The 19,897-nt window shown below is 48.4% G+C and overlaps 1 protein-coding gene across 1 annotated transcript in view; it reads right to left on the bottom strand.

Annotated features, from left to right (window-relative positions):
- Window positions 1-19,897, bottom strand: part of GLG1 (golgi glycoprotein 1) — a 792,605-nt gene that overhangs the window by 134,223 nt on the left and 638,485 nt on the right. The window contains exons 20-21 of the mRNA XM_086945268.1: window positions 4,677-4,800; window positions 1,638-1,780 (exon numbers count right to left, since the gene is read on the bottom strand). Coding sequence (XP_086801394.1) covers window positions 1,638-1,780; window positions 4,677-4,800 — 267 coding nt within the window. The remainder of the gene's footprint in view (window positions 1-1,637; window positions 1,781-4,676; window positions 4,801-19,897) is intronic.

Genomic DNA, 19,897 nt, shown 5'->3' with positions numbered 1-19,897 from the left:
GCCTGAAAAGGCAGTCTATGGCGGCAAGACACTTTTGCACCTGGGCCGGAGTCGCCGACGGACCCGCATAGGGCAGGTAGGCTGCGGGACTCTCAAGCTCCAATGGAGCCTCAGGGGAAGGACCTCTGGCCCCCTCGTCTGGAGACCGACGGGGGAACGTCGGAAAGTAAACACGCTTCTACGACTTTTTCTTGTGACCTCTTAGCCGACTCCGAGGGTGAAGACTTTGACCGAAGAGGAGCGATGATAACTCCACGGTCGGTCCCTCGAGCAACCCCTGGACCTCGAACGGCACAGAGACGGCTACCTGGCCTCCAGCAGCTTTCAGGACCGTTCCCGCAAAGCCTTCGGAACCATGGCCAGACAGTCGGAATATGACCGAGAGTCCTGGTTGCGTTCCAGACAGTAGAGACAGACGCCATGGAGGTCGGCCATCAACATCATACGACAGGCCCTGCAGGATTTAAACTTAGGCATCTCTACGTGGCACCAGGAGTCAAAGACTCAAAAGTAGAGGCAAAAGTCTCAAAAAAGTTAGTAAAAAAGTGACTAGGGTACATGCTCTAACCGGATCTGCGCTTGCTGGATCTGCACGCGGAAAAAGAAAGAATTGTCGTCAGCGCGCATGGGTGGCGCCTAAGTAGTCGGTGTGACGTCATCTGGGCGCTTACGACGCCAGCAACTGACGCGGAGCCACACAACGCCACCTACCGACGTGCAGGGGTACCGCTGACGAAAAACTTTCTGGATCCAGTCTGATGCCTGGGGATATTCTAAGGTAAGAAATCTATCACCAACGTGTCTCTTTCAGTTCTTGGGAAACATAAAACAACATGCACTGTACAGGCAAATAACTGCAATTAACAGATGCAAAAACATTTTAAAGACCGCAGTCTTGACGTCATTGTATGCAAGTGACAGATACCACGCAGTAGATCGTTCTGAGATGATGGCAACTTCAGAATTATGATCTAGACATTTGAAATCTCAAACGCTTACTCTGCACATAAGTTATTCCACTTAACCTCTGTGGATCATGGAGTAAGAGGTCCCTAGGTGAGAAGGGGGTGATGTATGTTTAGAGGAAGGATTTGTACCTTTGAAATTAGACCATCACTGCATGTGTATTCAAGACACAAATACATCAATCTAGTTAGTGTAGCCGTCACATCTTGTACCTTCTAAACCACTGCAAAAGTGTTTGCCCCTTAGACAATACAGCAGCAATGCTTTCAACAAAATGTCTCTTCACTTAGCTATGTTTTGCAAAACTGAAATTCCCTTTCAGGCTCTTTGCAGAATTTTAAAATGATGACCAGGATTTCAACAGACCACAATGGCCATTATCAGACTTTAAATGATTCCACAGATGTCTTGTAGTTGATCATTTACGGAAATAACCCCTTTATATTCGATAAGGCAATACATTAGATGACAAGTATTGAGAATAAATACAGTTGATTTAGAGAAGAATTTCCATTCAAGTTTCATGCAGTTGAAAGCACTGGCTAACTTCCTAGAAGCGAGCAAGGAGGATGTTGTGAATTTTTAAAATCATCAGGAGATCTGACTACATGTAGGTCCGTCAACACATCCCACACAATCAGCTTAGATGTTTTGATCAACAGTGTCATTACCTGATCTGCATATTTCAGTTTCAGACACGAGATAACTTGACCTTCTAACTCTGAATCATCCTTTGCATTGTTCAGTATGTTTTGGCAAAATTTGGGAATATCTTGCTTGCAGGCCTTCCTCAGCACTGGGTTCAAGCGGTAATCTGTAGGAAGGGAGAGGGTAACCAAATATGCAAGAGAATGGAATACATTCAAGTGTCAATGAACAAGTTAGCTATTTTGTTAGGGATATGTTACTTACCCTGTAAGAATCTGTTGTTCGCATGTAGTGTGGTAGATTCACATGCTCACCTATCTTGCTCACTTGTTTTCCCCACCGGTTCTCCTGCCCAAAGTGGGGGTCAGAACCAGTGGGGACCAGTTACCGAAAGCAGCAAGTGACCTGGGGAAACTCACAAAGGCAGCAAGCCTTTGAAGCTTCCCCTTTGTAGACTCTGTCCATCCTGGGGGAGGAGTCTTGGCACCTCGTCCCAGGATGTGCATTGTTTCAGGCCCCAGAGAGCTGCAGGCTCTCGACCCAGGGGTCCAGAAACATTTCTGGTGGTGGCAGCTGAAAGCAGCCACTCAGTCTGGACAATACTGGTAGGTAGTTTTACAGGAGGCATCTCTAGATGCATTCTGTGAGCATTTTTCATTAAATCCCACACTGGCATCAGTGTGGGTTTAATGTGCGGAGATGTTTGATAGCAAACTTCCCAGTTTTCAGTGTAGCCATTATGGTGCTGTGGAGTTTGTAAGGACAAACTCCCAGCACCATATGCTCTTAATGGCAGCACTGCACTTACAATGTCTACGAATGGACATAGACACTGTAGGGGTACAGGGCTCATGCACCTGTACCCTCACCACTTCTATAGTGCACCCAGCTAGAGGGGTGATTGATCTACCACAGGGCAGCGGGTGCCATGTCGACTCTTCACTGTGTTCTGCACCAAAAAACGCAGCCTGTAAGGGTACAGGGCCTCTAAGCGTGGCACAGTAAGTGCTGCAGCCCTTAGATGTCTTCCCTGGTCACAGTGCCCAAGGTACCTGTAGTACCATTTACCAGGGGCCAACCAGTTTTAGGGAAAGAACATAGATCCTGGGTACCTGATTAGCAGGTGCCCAGGGCACACTCAGTCAAAGCACATCAGCAATTCAGCAAAAAGTGGGGGCAACCATGCAGAAAAGAGAGCACGTTCTTACAGGTGAGGGGTTCCCTCAGGGTGGCACAACACAAGCTCCAGCCCTTAGAGACCCTCTTTAGTACTCATACCCTCAGTACCAGTGGTACCATCTACTAGGGGCTTGCAGGCATGCTGAAGGTACTGCCAATTAGGAAACTATTGAACATGTTTAGGGAAAGAGATTTGGCACTGGGGACCTGGTTAGCAGGGACCCAGTCCACTTCTGTCAAAATTGCATCAATTACCAGGCAAAAGGTGGGGGTGACCATGTCAAAAGGGGCAAGTTCCTACAGATGCTGCCATTCAACCTTGATGAATGAAGGGGTAGGTAATAGAGACTCTGAAGCAAGACACTGCCTTGTCACAGAGACAGAAAGAGGTCCTGAAGCAGTAGCCTGATCGGAGGACAAATGCTCACTTGGTCGGAGTACCACATTCCTTGCCCAATCAAGGGCAATTAGATTGACTTCAGCACATTCAGCCCTGATTTTCAGAGCCCAGGGTAGAGAATGTACCAATGAGAATGCGTACAGGAGCCAAACTGCAGATCCTGTGCCATCTCCTTTGGAATGTGAAAGCAGTTAAAGGCAGCCATGATGCCGAGCCCAATGGAATCTCAAGAATCACTACAGTGCTCTTGTGTGTCACCTGGTATCAAGGATGAGGTGGATAACCAAGGCTAGGATACCAAGAAGCCTCAGATCCGTCTTCACCATCCAGGACTGTTCCCGAAACATCAGGATCATATTGTTGATGTCCTGGACTTGCGGGAAAGACCTTTAACACTGCCGTTTCTATAACTGCCCCTAAAAATAGAAGCTTTTTTGGGGCTGTGTTCAGGTGGAATTTGACTAGTTTATCATGAAACCCAACGAAGTCAGGGGTTTGACATTCATTAGGCGGCAGACAACAACTGCCTGTGGAATGTACGCATTTAGCAGTAAGCAAATAGAAAATTCTGGTCACGCCAAGATAACTTGCAGAATCAGCTTGAATAATATGGACCTCAAAGAAGTGATTTTTATCGAGACTGCCTCACTCCTTAATAGGGTTTTGAGTGGCAGGATGGGGTAGAGTTCTGTTTTGTCTCTTAGGTTTGGACTTTGATTTTGACTTACAAGAACATTTCAAGTGGAAAGTAGACCTCTCGCGAGAATGACCTTGTGACAGGTTGAGATTGGAGCTGCGTCCTGGAGGGGACCTGTTCTTCAACAACCTCTTGTTCGGTGACAGAGTTTCACCTCCTGGTGTCAGATCACTGTTGAGTGCAAGAAGGCACACTTGTTGCAGGGAGTTGTGACCAGAGCCTAGGTAGGTCTGCGCAAACATCTCCTCCTTGCAGTTTCAGCACTACTTGAAGTCTCTCCTTTTCAGTGGGAATATTGCTTCCTAGCACACCGTTTGAGAATTTCAAAATCTTTGAAAGACCAACAAAACTGGGAGTGAAGCTCCAGCTGTGTATCAGAAGTCATTGAAAAAACAAGGAACCAAGTCAACGCTTAGGGATGGCACTTAAATTAGTCTCTGCTCTGTCACTTCTGGTGCGGTATGGACACACTGCCTATCTGCATAACACCACCTACCAGTGAGACGAACACTCCTAAGAAAAATCTTCAGATCTAGTCTGGTGCCTAAGAATACGCTAAAGGTGAGGAATCTGTGTGGTTAGAAGTAGCCATCAGATACCAATACACACAATTTGTAGTGTTCAAAAACAACTGTCAATTTTGCTTTCAATGTTAGTAATGCAAGTCAAATGTGGTTGGCTACATTATCATCATCAAGGTCAAAATTCAACAATGTCAGACTGAAGCGATTTGCCACCTTTGCCTCTTCTGATAGCAATACATGAATGTACAAAGGAAGCACATACCTGCATTCTGGGTGATCTGGCGTTTTGTAATCATTTGCTTACACTTGGGGTCCATTGTTTCACTGTTCTTATTCTGCTTTAGACAAAGCAATATGTTCTTAGGATCTGAATCAGGGCAGAAACGCTGAAGGAATGAGGAAGACATCAGAAAATCATTAAAGCATAGCAGGTCAGAATTTAGCCCCCACATCCAAATATCAAACAAATTGTTAGGTGGCCCAGGAATATCCCTCCTTCCGACCCCCGTGTAACCTAGCTATACAGATGTCAAAATAAATACTACTTCCCTTTGGAAAATCTCTTTCTGGTGGATACTCTAACCACATATTCTTAACATACATACTCCCACCCCATCCACCCCATCTAGGCTGATGGGCAAACTGGAATGACTCATGTGTAATGTTTATTTATTTTGAAAGTTTTATATAGCGCGAACAAGATCTTTGCAGATATCAGAGCGCTTTACATAGAATTAGCATAGTCAGACAGATAAATCAATAGATCAAACAGTACAAATAAGTGGCTGCAAAGCCAGTCATGTGAGTAATAAAAACAATAATACAAATAATCAGAGGGGTCAAGCATGTAGTATAGGTCGATGCAGAGTATTAACAGAGTTCGAGATAATAGTTCAAGTGTATTTAGCCATGAGGATAGCTTTTACTTCATTTTTAAAGAGAGTAGTGGAAGAGATAAGCCTGGTTTCGGGAGGGAGTGAATTCCAGATCCTAGGCGCCATTCCTGAGAAGGCGCGCTTATATGTTTTTTCCTTCCGGAATCTTCGAGGGTTCAGCAGAAGATTGTTTGTGCCTCTGGTGTTTCTAGCTCCGCCAGAGATTGTCAGCTTCTGAGCGAGGTAGCCGGGTGAGTTTAGGTGAACCGCCTTATGTGTCATGCAGGCGATTTTCAGATGTATTCTGGCTTCAAAGGGCAGCCAGTTCAGGGATTTCAAGTCAGGGGTAATATGGGAGTGCTTTTTTGATCCAGTGATGAGTCTCGCTGCAGCGTTTAGAGAAGCTCTTAGGGGTGCAGTTGTAGTTAGGGGAAGTCCGCAGAGGGCGGTGCTGCCGTATTCTATTCGAGGGATGACTAGTGCTTGTACTGCGGTTTGGAAGTCTTTGGCTGGGAGGAAGGGTTTAAGTTTCCTCAGAGTATTGATTTGGAAGTTTGCTCCCTTTGTTGCCTTGCTGATATGTTGCTGCATGTTGGGATTGGTGTAGAGTGTTATGCCTAAAGATTTTGCTGAGTCCACGATGGTTGGTTGGACATTGAGTGCGGTTAGGTGTTTAAGCCAAATTTGAGTGGTGGAGATCTTCGCTGGAGGCGAGATCAGAAGGAACTCTGTTTTCAGGGCATTGAGTTTGAGATGATTATCGGCAAGCCAGGATTGGGTGCCTCTGATCGTTGAGTTCAGGAGCAGGATGTCTTTGGGGGATTGTAATTTGAGATAAAGTTGGGTGTCATCGGCGTACATGTGAAAGTGTACATTGGATGCTTGTAGCAAGGTGGTCAGAGGCTCCATAACTAGGTTGAACAGTGTTGGGGATAGAGAGGATCCTTGAGGGACGCCTAGCGTTACAGGTATTGGCGAGGACATCAGGTTGTTGCTCTTGAATTTCTGCGACCTGTAGTGAAGAAAGGAAGTAAACCACTTGAGAACAGTTCCAGATAAACCCATTCTTGTGTTTAGTAGTTCTAGTAAATTCTCATGTTTAACGGTGTCGAATGCTGAAGAGAGATCAAGAAGGATGAGGAGGCATGTGTCGTTTTGGTCTAGCATTTGAAGTGCGTCGTCAATTATGTGAGTCATAGCAGTTTCTGTACTGTGTCCTGCTCGGAAGCCTGACTGGTGAGGGTTGAGGAGATCAAATTGTTCAATGTGTTTAGTCAATTGTAGTTGTGCGCATTTTTCCAGCAGTTTGGCGAGAGTGGGAATATTGGTAATGGGACGGTAATTGTTCAGATCAGAGGGGTCGGCTGTAGGTTTCTTTAGTAGGGGTGTGACTTGTCCAACTTTGAGGGAGTCAGGTATGCTTCCTTGTTGGAGAGAGCTGTTGATAATGTTAGTCCAGAGAGGGAGAAGCAAAGGGGTAAAGTCTTTTACTGCAGTAGCAGGAAGGGGGTCCGTGAGGTGATTGGATGGTTTCAGGGTGCTGAGCAGTTTGCCAATTTCTTCTTCCGAGTATGTGCCAAAGGTTGACCATGTAGCATTGTTTTTTGGTTCAGTGGGTGCTAAGCATTGGGGTTTGGAGTAGAGGCTCGCGTCAATGAGGAGATCGCTCTTTATGTTGTCAGTTTTTTGGATAAAGAAAGTAGCGAAGTCTTCACAGGAGGGTGCTTCACGCATAGTGTTTAGTGGTTGGGGTTGGTCCTTGGATTGTGATCTGATTAGCTCAAACAGTTTTCTCGGGCGTTTTTTTGCTTGGTCGAGCTGGAGGCTGAAGAAATCGGATTTGGAGCGTTTTATTTTCCTGAAGTAGGCGTTTCTCTTTTCCTTCAGAGCTTTTAGGTGCAATGCAGAGGGAGCTGATCTCCAGGTGCGCTCTGCCATTCGCATGTCTCGTCTATCTTCATTGAGACTCCCGTCGTACCATGGATTGGAGATTTTAGTAGAGGCTCTTTTTAGCTGCAAATGCGCAGCCTCGTTAATTATTGAAGTCATAGCGTTGAGATAGTGGTCAGTCAGGGTTTGAACGTCCGTAGCGCCTGTCGGTGGGAGTAGGAGATGGCGACTGTTAGGGGGCAAAGAGCCTGGGTTGAGTTTTTTCATGTCTCTTTTCCAGACTTTGGGCTTGGAGAATTGAGCCGGGTTATCTTTGACTTTTTCATTGATGAAGAATGTGACGATATGATGATCTGACCAGTCACAGGGTTGGATGGACTCGAGTTGGATAGAGTCCTCTTTGGAGATGATCAGGTCGAGGATAGAGCCTTTCTCGTGGGTCGGGCTATTGCATATTTGGGTGAGGTTAAGGGCATCGAGGACATTTTTAAGACTATTTACCACCGCGTCATTGTGATCGTTCCAGTGGAGGTTGAAGTCACCAAGGTATATTTGGGTGAGCTGCCGTCCGGAATTGGTTGAGATCATATCCATGATTTGTTGGGAAAAGGTGAAGTTGTCCCTGGGTGGGTGGTAAATGCTGTGAAGAGAGCATATCGGTTTGCCCTCACTAATAATGTCGAGGCAGATGTATTCCCAGGATGTTGGGGATGGGAGGGAGGTGGTATTGACTTTCAGAACGGAGAGGTTGTTCCTGTAGATGCATGCGATTCCACCACCTATTTTGCCTGATCTGTCGAGCCTGATGATGTGGTAGTTGGGAGGAACCAGAATGTCCATTATAGGTGATGAAGATTCAGATAGCCAGGTTTCGGTCAGGATGATTAGGTCAAGGTCCAGCGATAAGAGGAGATCAGCAATGGCGGCGGAATGTTTCGAGGCCGATCTGCAGTTGAGGAGCGTGCATTTGAGACAGGGTGTGTTGAGGGTGGTAGAGGGTTCTAGAGAGAGAGAGGGACTTTTCTAAGGTTATTGGGGATGGCGAATCTGCTGTTTAGTGTGGGGGGTCTAAGGGGATTTGAGTGTATCGTGGGAATGGTGAGGTGTGCGGTGGATGTGTGGTTTTGGGGGGCTGGGTCATAGGAGCGGAGAAGGGTGAGTGTGTCGAGGTCAGAAGTGGGGCTGTGGGTGCGACAAGGGCGGTTGTTGCGATTGCGAGCTGGGATTGAGGTCCGGTGTGGGGAGAGTTGAGTGAGAGAGTTAATCGGAAGGGTGGGGGACAAGTTGGGCGGGGAGGTGTAGTTGTGAGAGGGGTTGCAGGGGCGACGAGGGGGACGAGGGCGGTTGCTGCGAATATGAGCAGGGATTGACGCCCGGTGTGGGGCGTGTTGAATGAGGGAGTCAGCTGGAGGGGTAGGGGACAAGTTGGGAGGGGATGTGGGGGTGGGTGAGGGGTGTATGGGGTGTGTGGGGAGTAGTTCTTTGATGGTGTGTATGTCTTCTTTGATCTGATTGAGGGTGACCATGATGTTGTCCATCGTGGGGTAGGTGGTGGAGGTGGGGGTGACAGTCAGAGGTGAATGACTGACCAGGGAATTTGCGTGCAGGTGGGAGAGTGGGCTGGTGTTTGAGCAGGGCTGCGTTGTGTTAGTGTACGCGATGGTGTTAGGGAGGAGAGAGGTTTTGGGCGGGAGGGGTGTGGATGAGGTAGGGAGGAGGTTGGTGGTATGAGTGAGGGCATTGATGGTAGGCGGGGGGGATCAAGGTGTAGGCTGGGAGACTTATAATAGTGGTGGGGGTGCAGGAAGGGTAATGGGGGCTGAGAGTAGGAGGAGAAGGATTAGTTACTTACCTGTAATCCTAGTTCTCTTCCAGGGGTATCCTCATCAAAGTCATAAGCATTAGAATATTCCCGCCTACGTGCGGGACCCCGGAAACACTATATTATATGTGCCCCACATATAAATACACATATATATATAAACCATATATATATATAAAAAACAAGCAATAGCAGCCAGATCACATTAGAGCTGAAATATGCTGTGAAGAATTTCCACCATACATGAATAATAAGCATTAGAAACAGGAGAAAACAACACCAAAGCTTGTTTAGGAATTGTTTTAATGCTCAAAAAGCAGTAGAAATTCTCATAACTCACTGGAAGCATAGAAAGCTCCCAGGCTGCATTGCAAACACACAGTCTAACCAGACTGAAAAGCTAACCTGTAGCTAAATAACAAAAAACTGACACTGTGCCTTTAAGGCACTCATGACCCCCTGAATCCCATCATGCCTCAGGAGTGGCAGTTAGGCAGTTGTTCTTTTCGGAGACTGAAAACCAAAACCAATAACACTTAGGTCAACAATATCTCCTTATGAACAGTTATTCCTTGCCCGGGGAGGCGGGAGGGTTGCTTATGACTTTGATGAGGATACCCCTGGAAGAGAACTAGGATTACAGGTAAGTAACTAATCCTTCTCTTCCAGGGGATCCTCATCAATAGTCATAAGCATTAGAATAGAATAGCGAGCCTCTCCTCATCTCTGCGGGCAAAGGAAAGATAAGACAGAAATCTCATCAACAAGCTTGAGCAGACAGAACCGACTACCCAAACAGATTCCTCAAGGAGGCTTGCCCTACTTGAGTGTCAGTCCTGGAATCAGAGTCGAGGCAGTAATGCCACGTAAAGGTATGCACTGATTTCCAGGTCGCGGCCTTGCATATTTCTGACATGGGAACGTCATGCAAGAAAGCCACTGTAGCCGCCTTCCCTCTAGTGGAATGCGCTTTTGGAGACATCAACAAAGGTTTTCCCGCCAGTTGATAGGCCAGCTTAATGCAAGAAACAATCCACCTAGAAATGGACCTCTTTGCCGCTGGAAAACCAGTTCTCATCGCACCATAGTTTACAAACAGTTGGTCTGTTTTCCTAATCCCCTTAGTCATTTCCAAATAAAACTTCAGCACTCTTTTAAGATCTAATGAGTGAAGTGACCGCTCAGCCGGGGTCGCCGGATTTGGAAAAAAAGAAGGGAGAGATATAGACTGATTGATATGAAAATCAGATATGACTTTAGGCAAGAAGGAAGGGTGAGCCCTCAGAACCACTCTGTTATGGTGGAATACCGTATAAGGCTCCTTTGCACAGAGCGCCTGTATCTCACTGACCCTGCGTGCAGAGGTAATCGCCACCAAAAAAGCTGCCTTCCAAGAGAGATGTTGTAAGGAAGCTTTGTGGATTGGCTCGAAAGGTGGAGACATCAACCTTGATAGAACTAGGTTTAATTCCCACGGAGGAGAAGGATTTCGCACAGGGGGATACACCTTCTTCAACCCCTGGAGGAAATCCTTGACCACTGGAACCTGAAAGAAAGACACCTGGGCAGGCGACTTCCTGTAAGCCACAATGGCTGACAAATGCACTCTAATGGAAGCGTACTTTAAGCCAGCTGTTGCGAGTGAAAGGAGGTATGGTAATATGACGTCCTCCTGCCCCTTAATCGGATCCAAATGCTGATCCCTACACCACAAGTAAAACCGCTTCCACTTGAAGGCATAGGATGCTCTCGTGGAAGGTCTCTTAGCCTCCTTTAAAATGCTCATACAGTCAGGAGGTAGGTTCAAATGTCCGTATTGCAGGACCTCAGGAGCCATGCTGTTAGGCTCAATGATGGGAGGTTGGGATGCATTATCCTCCCGTTCATTTTGCTCAACAGGTCCGGTCTGCAAGGGAGTCGTTTGTGTGGACACACAGACAGATGTAGAAGGTCCGGATACCACCACTGCCGAGGCCAGTCCGGGACAATTAGGATCATCACCATGTTCGTCCTGAGGAGCTTGGACACCACTCTCGGGATCAGAGCCAGGGGAGGAAACGCGTACGCAAACATCTCTGCCCAATCCAACAGGAGAGCGTTCCCCAGCGTCCCCGGTCTGTGGAACCTGGACGCGAAGGCGTGGCACTTGGAGTTTTCGTCGTCTGCGACAAGTCTATGGACGGACGCCCCCAGCAACGAAAAAGTTCTTCTACTACTTCGTCGTGTAGCACCCAGTCTGGCTGATCTTCGAAGTGCCTGCTGAGTGCGTCTGCTTTGACGTTCAACTCGCCCGGAAGATGCACCGCCACCACTGTGAGACCTCGAGCGAGGAGCCAATGCCATATTGTTTGAGCCTCTCGAGACAGTGGGCGAGATCTTGTGCCTCCTTGCTTGTTCAGATAGAACATGGTTGTCGTATTGTCCGTCTGAACCAGGACTGAGTCGGCTGTGATCGCTGGCAAGAAAGCTTTGAGAGCCAGGAATACCGCTCTGAGTTCCAGCATGTTGATGTGGTATGTCTGCTCCTGCGCAGACCACCGGCCCTGAATCTGAAGCGGACCCATGTGTGCTCCCCAGCCGTGCAGGGAGGCATCTGTCACGATAGATAGGGATGGGATGGGTTGATGAAACGGCACTCCCACCATCACATTGTGTCTCCGAGTCCACCATCTGACAGACTCTTTTGTCGCTTGGGAAAGATGGATATGGTCCTCCCAGCGACCTGTCGCCTGGTCCCACTGATCCTCCAGGGCCTGTTGCAGAGGACGCATTCTCAGCCTGGCGTGTGGGATGAGAAAAATGCAGGACGCCATGGAACCCAGTAGAGACGCCACCTGTCGTGCTGTTGGGGGGCGAGACTCCAGCAGAATCCCGCACTTCAGGGTCATGGAAGAAAGTCTCTCCTCCGAAGGAAACGCTCTTCCCACGCTTGTGTCCAGAACGGAGCCTAGGTAGTGGATGGATTGCGTAGGCCGCAGGACTGACTTCTCCAGGTTCACATGGAGGCCGAGCCTGTGAAGCTGTTGCAGGCACCGATGCAGATCTTGTGTTACCCGTACCGGGGATGAACCCTTCAGGAGCCAGTCGTCCAGATATGGGTAAATGAAGAGACCCTTCTTGTGAAGAAAAGCCGCCACCACCGCCATGCATTTGGTGAAGACTCGTGGTGCGGACTTGAGACCGAAGGGTAACACCTTGTACTGGTAGTGTTTGTGCCCCACGACAAACCTCAGGTACTTTCGATGTTGCTGCGCAATCGGGATGTGAAAGTACGCATCTTGAAGATCCACCGAACACATCCAATCTCCGGCTTGTAGATGTGGACATATTTGGTGAAGCGCCAACATGAGGAACTTTTCCTTGACGATGACCTTGTTCAGGAGTCGCAGGTCGAGTATGGGCCTGAACTTGTCCTCCTGATCCTTTTTGGGGACAAGGAAATATCTGGAGTAAACTCCTTGGCCTCTTCGAGCGCGAGGAACTTCTTCTATCGCTCTTTTTTGCAGCAGGATCGCCACCTCCCGACGGAGCAAGCTCAGTTGGTGAGGGCAAGAGCTCTTGGGAGGAATGCTCTTTGGAAGAGCACGGAAACGTATCCTGTAACCACTTCGCAGTATATTCAGCACCCACTGATCTTTTGTGATGCTGACCCACTCCTCCAGGTGTTGAGATGCACTTCCTCCCACCGGAGTGGGCAACGGTGTCAGAGGAAGCCACTGTTCAGGCCTTTCCTCCTCTCGGGGCGTTGGAGGACTGCTGGCGGCCCCCCCCTGCCCCTGCTGGGTTTACCGTGAAACTGGGGTTTACCCTGAGCTTTGTTCTGCGACCACTGAGGGGTTTGAACCCTCTGCTGGGCCCCTCTCCCCCTGTTGGACTTGAAGCGGCGCTTGAACTCCTTCTTCTTCTCCAAGCCCACCGCCTTCACCGTGTCCAGTTCAGTTTTCATTCGGGTCATTTCCTCGTCTGCGTGTTCTCCAAAGAGGGCAGAACCCGAGAAAGGGAGATTCAGAATCCGATGTTGGGCATCCGGCTTCAGCCCTGTAAGTCGCAACCAGGCCGATCTTCTGGCGCAAACTCCATGGGCATAGGAATGACCCGACAGCACCGCCCCATCCGCGGCCGTGCTGATCATCTGGTTAGCCACCAGACACCCCTCCGTAACAGTTTCTTCAAAGTCCTGCTGATCCTCTTTCGGCAGCTTCGCTTTGAACCTCTCCATCGAGTCCCATAAGGCCCTGTCATACCGGCCCAGGAGCGCAGCTGCACTGGAGACCTTAAGAGTGGAAGCCGCAGAGTTGCAGACCTTCCTACCCCAGGAGTCTTGGGTCTTGCTGTCCTTATCTGGTGGGACTGAAGACGAACCAGCAACCGCATGTGTCTTTCTCGCCGCTGCCACGATGACCGAGTCAGCCGGAGGGTCAGACCTCACGAACACCGGGTCAGAAGCCGCAGGTTTGTACTTCTTCGTGATGCGTGCTGGCACTGCTCTGATTGAAGCCGGGGTCAGGAAAACGTCCTTGACCGGATCCAAAATCCCCGGGACCAACGGCAGTAGAGGTCTGGAGATGGCCTTTTTGTGCAATGTTTCGAAAATGACCGTCCTCGTGACTTGAGGAACAGACATTTCAATGTTTAGTTTAAGTGCACCTCTCTGCAGAACGTCCAGGTATGTGCCAATATCATCCACAGGGGAGGACCTGGACGTTGGACTGTCTGTCAAAGTCGGAGAGTAGTCCCTCTTCGACGACCTGGCAGATGAAGTGGAAGAGGTAGACGGGTACGTCTATGCCGATGGTGAGAACTGCGTCCCCGCTCCCTCGACTTCCTGGGACGCTCCTCCCGTCTAGGAGAGCGCGACCTGACCCGATCCCTTGGGCGATGGTCTCTTCTAGGAGATCGGGATGCCCTGGGCGATCTGGCTGGAGACCGCTCAGGAGACCTGCCCCGAGGGACATAAGCCTTTCGGCCATCCAGTCTAGGGTCTTTTGCAGGCGATCTAGATCTTCCCCGACCGTCCCGCCTGGCTTCCCTTGTGGGCGAGCGGGACCCCCTTGGCGCCCTGGTGGGTAGATCCACAGGCGTGGAGCGCCTGGGTGGGCTACGTCTGTCTATCTCCTCCACCATGTCCTGGAGAGCTGACCTGTGGCGCGGGCTGGCATATTCCTGCATACGCCTGGTAGCCCCATCGTCTCTCCAATGGTCCAGGGACCGGTACCATCTTGGCGACAGCTGGATGCGTCCCGCAGAAGGGTCTGGCCGACGTTCAGGGGTCCTGTGCACCGGGCTTCTAGATCTGGAGTGTGCAGTAGAGGAGCCCGAGGACCGATGAGAAGAATGGTGAGAAGCAGATTCTGTCACCATGATCGTGTCCGAGCGCCTCGACGTCGAGCGCTCCCTTCTCGCCGTCGACCGCTTCCGAGGGGTCGGGGGATCAAACAACCTCGATCCCGAGCGGCTATGCGAACGTTCATAGTCTCTCGACGTCGAGCGATGGTGTCTGGTCGTCGACGGGGACCTCAGCCTCGACGTCGAACGTCGATGACCTGCCGATGGAGGCTTCTCTCTTAACGCTGAATGGCCTGTCGTCGACGGAGCTCTCTGCCTCGACGCCGAATGGCGATGGTCAGTCGCCGACGTAGAGCCATGCCTCGACGTCGGATGCTTGTGCGACGACGGCGGAGGGGTATTGGGCACCCTCGACGCCGAACGCCGCTGCTGCTGCACCGACGGGGACCGCGTCCTCGACGCCGATCGACGAGCACCCATCGACGGCGGAGTCACCTTCCTGGACGCCGATCGTCGCCTGGTTGACGACGGCGAGGTGACGTCCCTCGACGCCGATCGTCGCCTGGTTGACGACGGCGGAGGGGTAATGGATCTCGACGCCGACCGTCGCCCGGTTGACGGCGGCGGAGTAGCCTTCCTCGACGCCGATCGCCGCCCGGTTGACGACGGCGGAGGCGATTTCGAAGACGCCGCCTTCGATGACGCACCTGGCCTTCCTCTCGATGGCGAGCCCGCCGTCGACGGCAGCTTCCCAGAGGAAAATCCTTCCTGTGGATCTTTTCTCAGCGCCATGCCCGACGCTGAGGTAGAAGGACGTGAAGACTTCTTCTTTGAAGACGAATGGGCCTTCTTGGAGCCCTTCTTCACTGGGGACCTTCCTCTCGAAGCTCTGTGGGCCAGGCCATAAATCCGAATTCTCTCCCTGTCCTTGAGAGTCCTGCTTGATAGGTTCTCACAGTGTGGACAGGTTTCAGGATCATGGTCATCAGGCAGGCAAACAATACAGACCTCGTGGCTGTCTGTCTTGGCCTTCTTGCTGTTGCAAGAAGGACATCTATCAAAAAGAGATGGCATTTTCGAAGTAAAATGCCCTCCAAACTGCTCAAAAAAGGCAGTATCTTACTTGACAAGGTGGTAGACGTCGAAGTAAGAGCAAAAAGCTTGAAAAAGAAGCAATCTTCTGCAGAAATTCAGAAAATTAGTGGAGCTGTGTTAGCCAGGGTCCTTCACTGAAGGAGCCGGAAAGAACAACTGCCTAACTGCCACTCCTGAGGCATGATGGGATTCAGGGGGTCATGAGTGCCTTAAAGGCACAGTGTCAGTTTTTTGTTATTTAGCTACAGGTTAGCTTTTCAGTCTGGTTAGACTGTGTGTTTGCAATGCAGCCTGGGAGCTTTCTATGCTTCCAGTGAGTTATGAGAATTTCTACTGCTTTTTGAGCATTAAAACAATTCCTAAACAAGCTTTGGTGTTGTTTTCTCCTGTTTCTAATGCTTATTATTCATGTATGGTGGAAATTCTTCACAGCATATTTCAGCTCTAATGTGATCTGGCTGCTATTGCTTGTTTTTTATATATATATATGGTTTATATATATATGTGTATTTATATGTGGGGCACATATAATATAGTGTTTCCGGGGTCCCGCACGTAGGCGGGAATATTCTAATGCTTATGACTATTGATGAGGATCCCCTGGAAGAGAAATGGGGTTGGAGATGGTCCTATTGTGAGGAGGGGGAGTTAAATTGAGAGAGGAGGTGTGTTCTGCGTAGTTAGAGGGTAATGGGGACTGAGAATGGGGGGGGATAGAGAGGGATTTGTCGATGTGCGTGTCGTTCTGGTGCTGAGCTAGGTTAGGTGTGTTGTGGGTGGGAGCTGTGCTGTCAGGGGTGAGAGGAGTGTTAATGACAGCTGTAGGTGTGAGAGGAGTGATGATGGTATGTGTGGAGGTCCGAGGGTTGGTAGGAGTGGGGGTGTGAGTGGTGTAGGAGGGGGAGCGATCTGTGACTGTTTGAGGCGTGTGTGGCAGCTGCCTGGTGCTGAACTGGGATAGAGGGGTTGTGGGTGGGAGATGAAAGGTCAGGGGTGGTGGGTGTGTCCCTGATTGAGGAGTGTGTAGTAGCTAACTGGCGCTGAAATAGGTTAGAAGGGTTGTGGATGGTGGGAGCTGTGAGGTCATGGTTGGTGGGACTGGAGGAGATATGATTGTTGGTCCGCGAATTGGAGAGGTGCTCTTTGAAAGTGGGGAACAAGTTGTCTAGTAGTTCCAGGTTCCTGTCTGTGGATTGAGATAGGACAATCCCGTTATTGTAAATAGTGATGGTGGCTCTGCCTGGAAAGAGTTGGGATGGTGTGATGGAGAGAGTTAGGCTGTGCGCGGATTTCCTGGTGGAGGAGATGGTGAGTAAGGAGAGGAACGCTTTTCTCCATTGAGCTCTGCGTGTGGTGTGGAAGATGATATCGGTGTTCATGGATCCGTTGACCGTGAGAAGTAGGTGTCAGCGAAGGGGGTTTCAGGGTGTGACCTAAGGAAGTTGTGTTTAAAGCGTTAAGCGGCTTTTTTGGTGAGTGTCGGTGGGTAGTTGATTTTATATGTGTGATTGCCGATAGGATTCATGTTGGGATGGTGGTTTAGGTGGGTATGGGAGAATGCACTATAGTGGTACACATGTGCAGAAAAATACATACATACAGTAAGATACAAAGTACAAAAGTGGCACTAGTGGTCAACCAGCATAACCCAAATAAAAGAGTGTGCAGAGAAACACATACATACAGTAAGTTACACTATACACTAGTATTAGTGTACTAGTGGTCAACCAGCATAACCCAAGTATAAGAGTGTGCGGAAAAACAAATACATACAGTAAGTTACAAAGTACAAAAGTGGCAATAGTGATCAACCAGCATAACCAAAATATAAGTGTGCAGTAGAGCAAATAAATAGAGTAAGTTACAAAGCGTAAAAGTGAGGTATAATACTCCAAATATAAGTATAGTACTGGGGCAAGCTACAGATGCAAGCAACGGGATACATGGATCAAAAGTGACCCTAGGGGGCAGAAGTGACACTAGTGAGTAACCAGAAATATATGAGGTAGCAGTCGGTGCATTACAGGAGAGAGGAGTGAGAATGGATGCAGGTTGCAGAACTGTGCAGAGTAGTGCAGAATACAGTAGAAGTATATGATATATGAGGTAGCAGTCGGTGCATAGCAGGAGAGAAAAGTGGGAATGCGTGCAGGTTGCGGAAATGTGCAGAATAGTGCAGAATGCAAGTGATAGTATACTACTGATAGAATATAAGAACAGAATACAAATGCAAACAACAATTTACATGAATCAAAATGTTAAAGGGCTTAACAACCATTGCAAAACTACACGGTTTGGGCATACTTGAGACAGAACAATGTGGTGGTGGTGCTACTTCAAGAAACCAATCTCATACCCCAATCTGTAACAACTCAAAGCAAAATTGGTGTATCACTTATTTTTCCTCACACACTGACTTAATACTGGGGAGTGGCAGCTCTGGTAAGATGGGGACAATTTCACCAAATATGCAGTGTTAAATTCATATGGCTGATTTATCATTGTTCAGGGAGTCTTGGAAGAGCACCAGAATACTATAGTCAATGTATAAGGCCAAAACATTCATGATTCCCAATTTCTCCAAACTGTTTGGGCTGCAGTGCTTGGCACCTTTCCCAGATTGCCAACTTGGGTAAGATGCTTCAACTTTATCTTAGATATAAACAAAGACATTACAATACTAGGAAATCTATGATGGTTGCGCCCTCAATCTACAAACCAATTATACAATATCACACATTAATCGATGTATGGCGCACAAGACATTGAGAAACCTATGAAGGCACATTTATTTCCTGAATGCATATGATGTGGCCCAGACTTGATTTATGGCTTATCTGCTGATGTAAGCATATGGACCACCATGGTGCATCACTTGGCACACACCCTCTCTAATCACACGTTGGTGCTGCTACTGCTTGACATCCCGGAAGGCCTTGACAGGTGCCCACACTGGCGCATGTTCCTAGACACCCTGAAAGATGTCCTGCTGCGCGGATAGATCCTGGAATACTTTCAAATAAATGACGGTTTAGTACACAAGTGTACGATTTGGGAGGAAGGTGGTCAGTAGAGGGCTTTTCTAAATGACACGGAATACTAAAATCCATTTGCCACCAGCTAATACTGCTAGAGAGACATCCGCATGCTGGAAAGCAAATGGCAAAACACCTAACTCAGCTACGTTACCTGAAATCAGACGAAAGGTGCCAGAGAAGAATTACTACGCAGACCAAGAAGGAAAATGCTACTTACCAGTATGCATCAGTTCTTGGCATGTAGAGCTGCAGAGTTGTACACTTCGCATTAGATCGCCACCTGGTGTTGGGCTCGGATGATTGCAGGTTGTTGTCTTGGAAGAAGTCTTTGTAGTCACAAGATAGGGGACTCCTCCCTTGGACAATACTGCGCATGGGCGGCTCCATCCTTAGATTGTTTTTCGCCATAATGGGAAATGGAGTTAGTAGAAGTAAAGAAAAAAGGATGTCCATGCGTGTGCTTCTAAGTAAGATGAAAAACTGGAACGGATACAAGTCCCGGGGAGGCTGGAGGGCGTGTACAACTCTGCAGCTCTACATGCAAAGAACAGATGAATACTGGTAAGTAGCATTTTCCATTCGAGGCATATGAGCAGCAGATTATACTCTTAGCATTGATTGTACAGCAGTGTCTCCCTTAGCGGTGGTCGCTTGTATCCGTTGAAGTGGTTTGAAAGAGTTTTAAGGACAGCCTGGCCTACTGCAGCTTGCTGCTTGGCTTGCACATCAACACAATAGTGTTTAGTGAAGATGTGTGGTATAGACCAAGTTGCTGCCTTGCATATGTCCTCTAGGGGTATGTTTCATAAGAATGCCATAGAGGCTCCTAGCTTGCGAGTGGAGTGCGCTCTAGGAGGAACTGTTAATGTACGTTTAGCCTTTAGATAGCATATTTGTATACACTTTACAATCCACCTTGCGATCCCACCTTTAGAGATGGGGTTGCCTTTGTGTGGAAGAGAGAAAGATACAAACAGTTGTTTTGTTTCCCTAAAATATTTTGTTCTATCTATATAGTATAGAAGAGCTCTTTTAACATCTAAAGTGTGTAAAGGCCTTTTTACGCTACAGAGTCTGGGTTTTGGAAAAACACAGGTAACTCTACGGATTGATTTAAGTGAAAAGGAGTGATGACCTTTAAAAGAAATTTTGGATTAGATCTAAGAACCACTTTGTTAGGATGTATTTGAAAAAATGGTTCTTGTATAGTGAAAGCTTGTATCTCACTTACTCTTCTAAGAGAGGTAATAGCAACAAGGAAAGCTGTTTTCCATGTTAGGAATTGCAGTTCATATTTATGTAGAGGCTCGAAAGGAGGTCCCATGAGTCTTGTAAGGACAATGCTCAGGTTCCACACTGGAGAAGGTGGCAACCTGGGTGGGATTATTCTTTTTAATCCTTCCATGAATGCTTTGATTGCAGATACTCTGAAGAGAGACAGATGTGGTCTGTTTTGTAAATATCCTGCAATTGCTGC

This window comes from Lissotriton vulgaris, chromosome 12 (genome assembly GCF_964263255.1).
Source record: "Lissotriton vulgaris chromosome 12, aLisVul1.2, whole genome shotgun sequence".
Classification (NCBI taxonomy): domain Eukaryota; kingdom Metazoa; phylum Chordata; class Amphibia; order Caudata; family Salamandridae; genus Lissotriton; species Lissotriton vulgaris.
The sequence above is the reverse complement of the archived record's forward strand: the minus strand, read 5'-3'. Positions and strand labels throughout refer to the sequence as shown.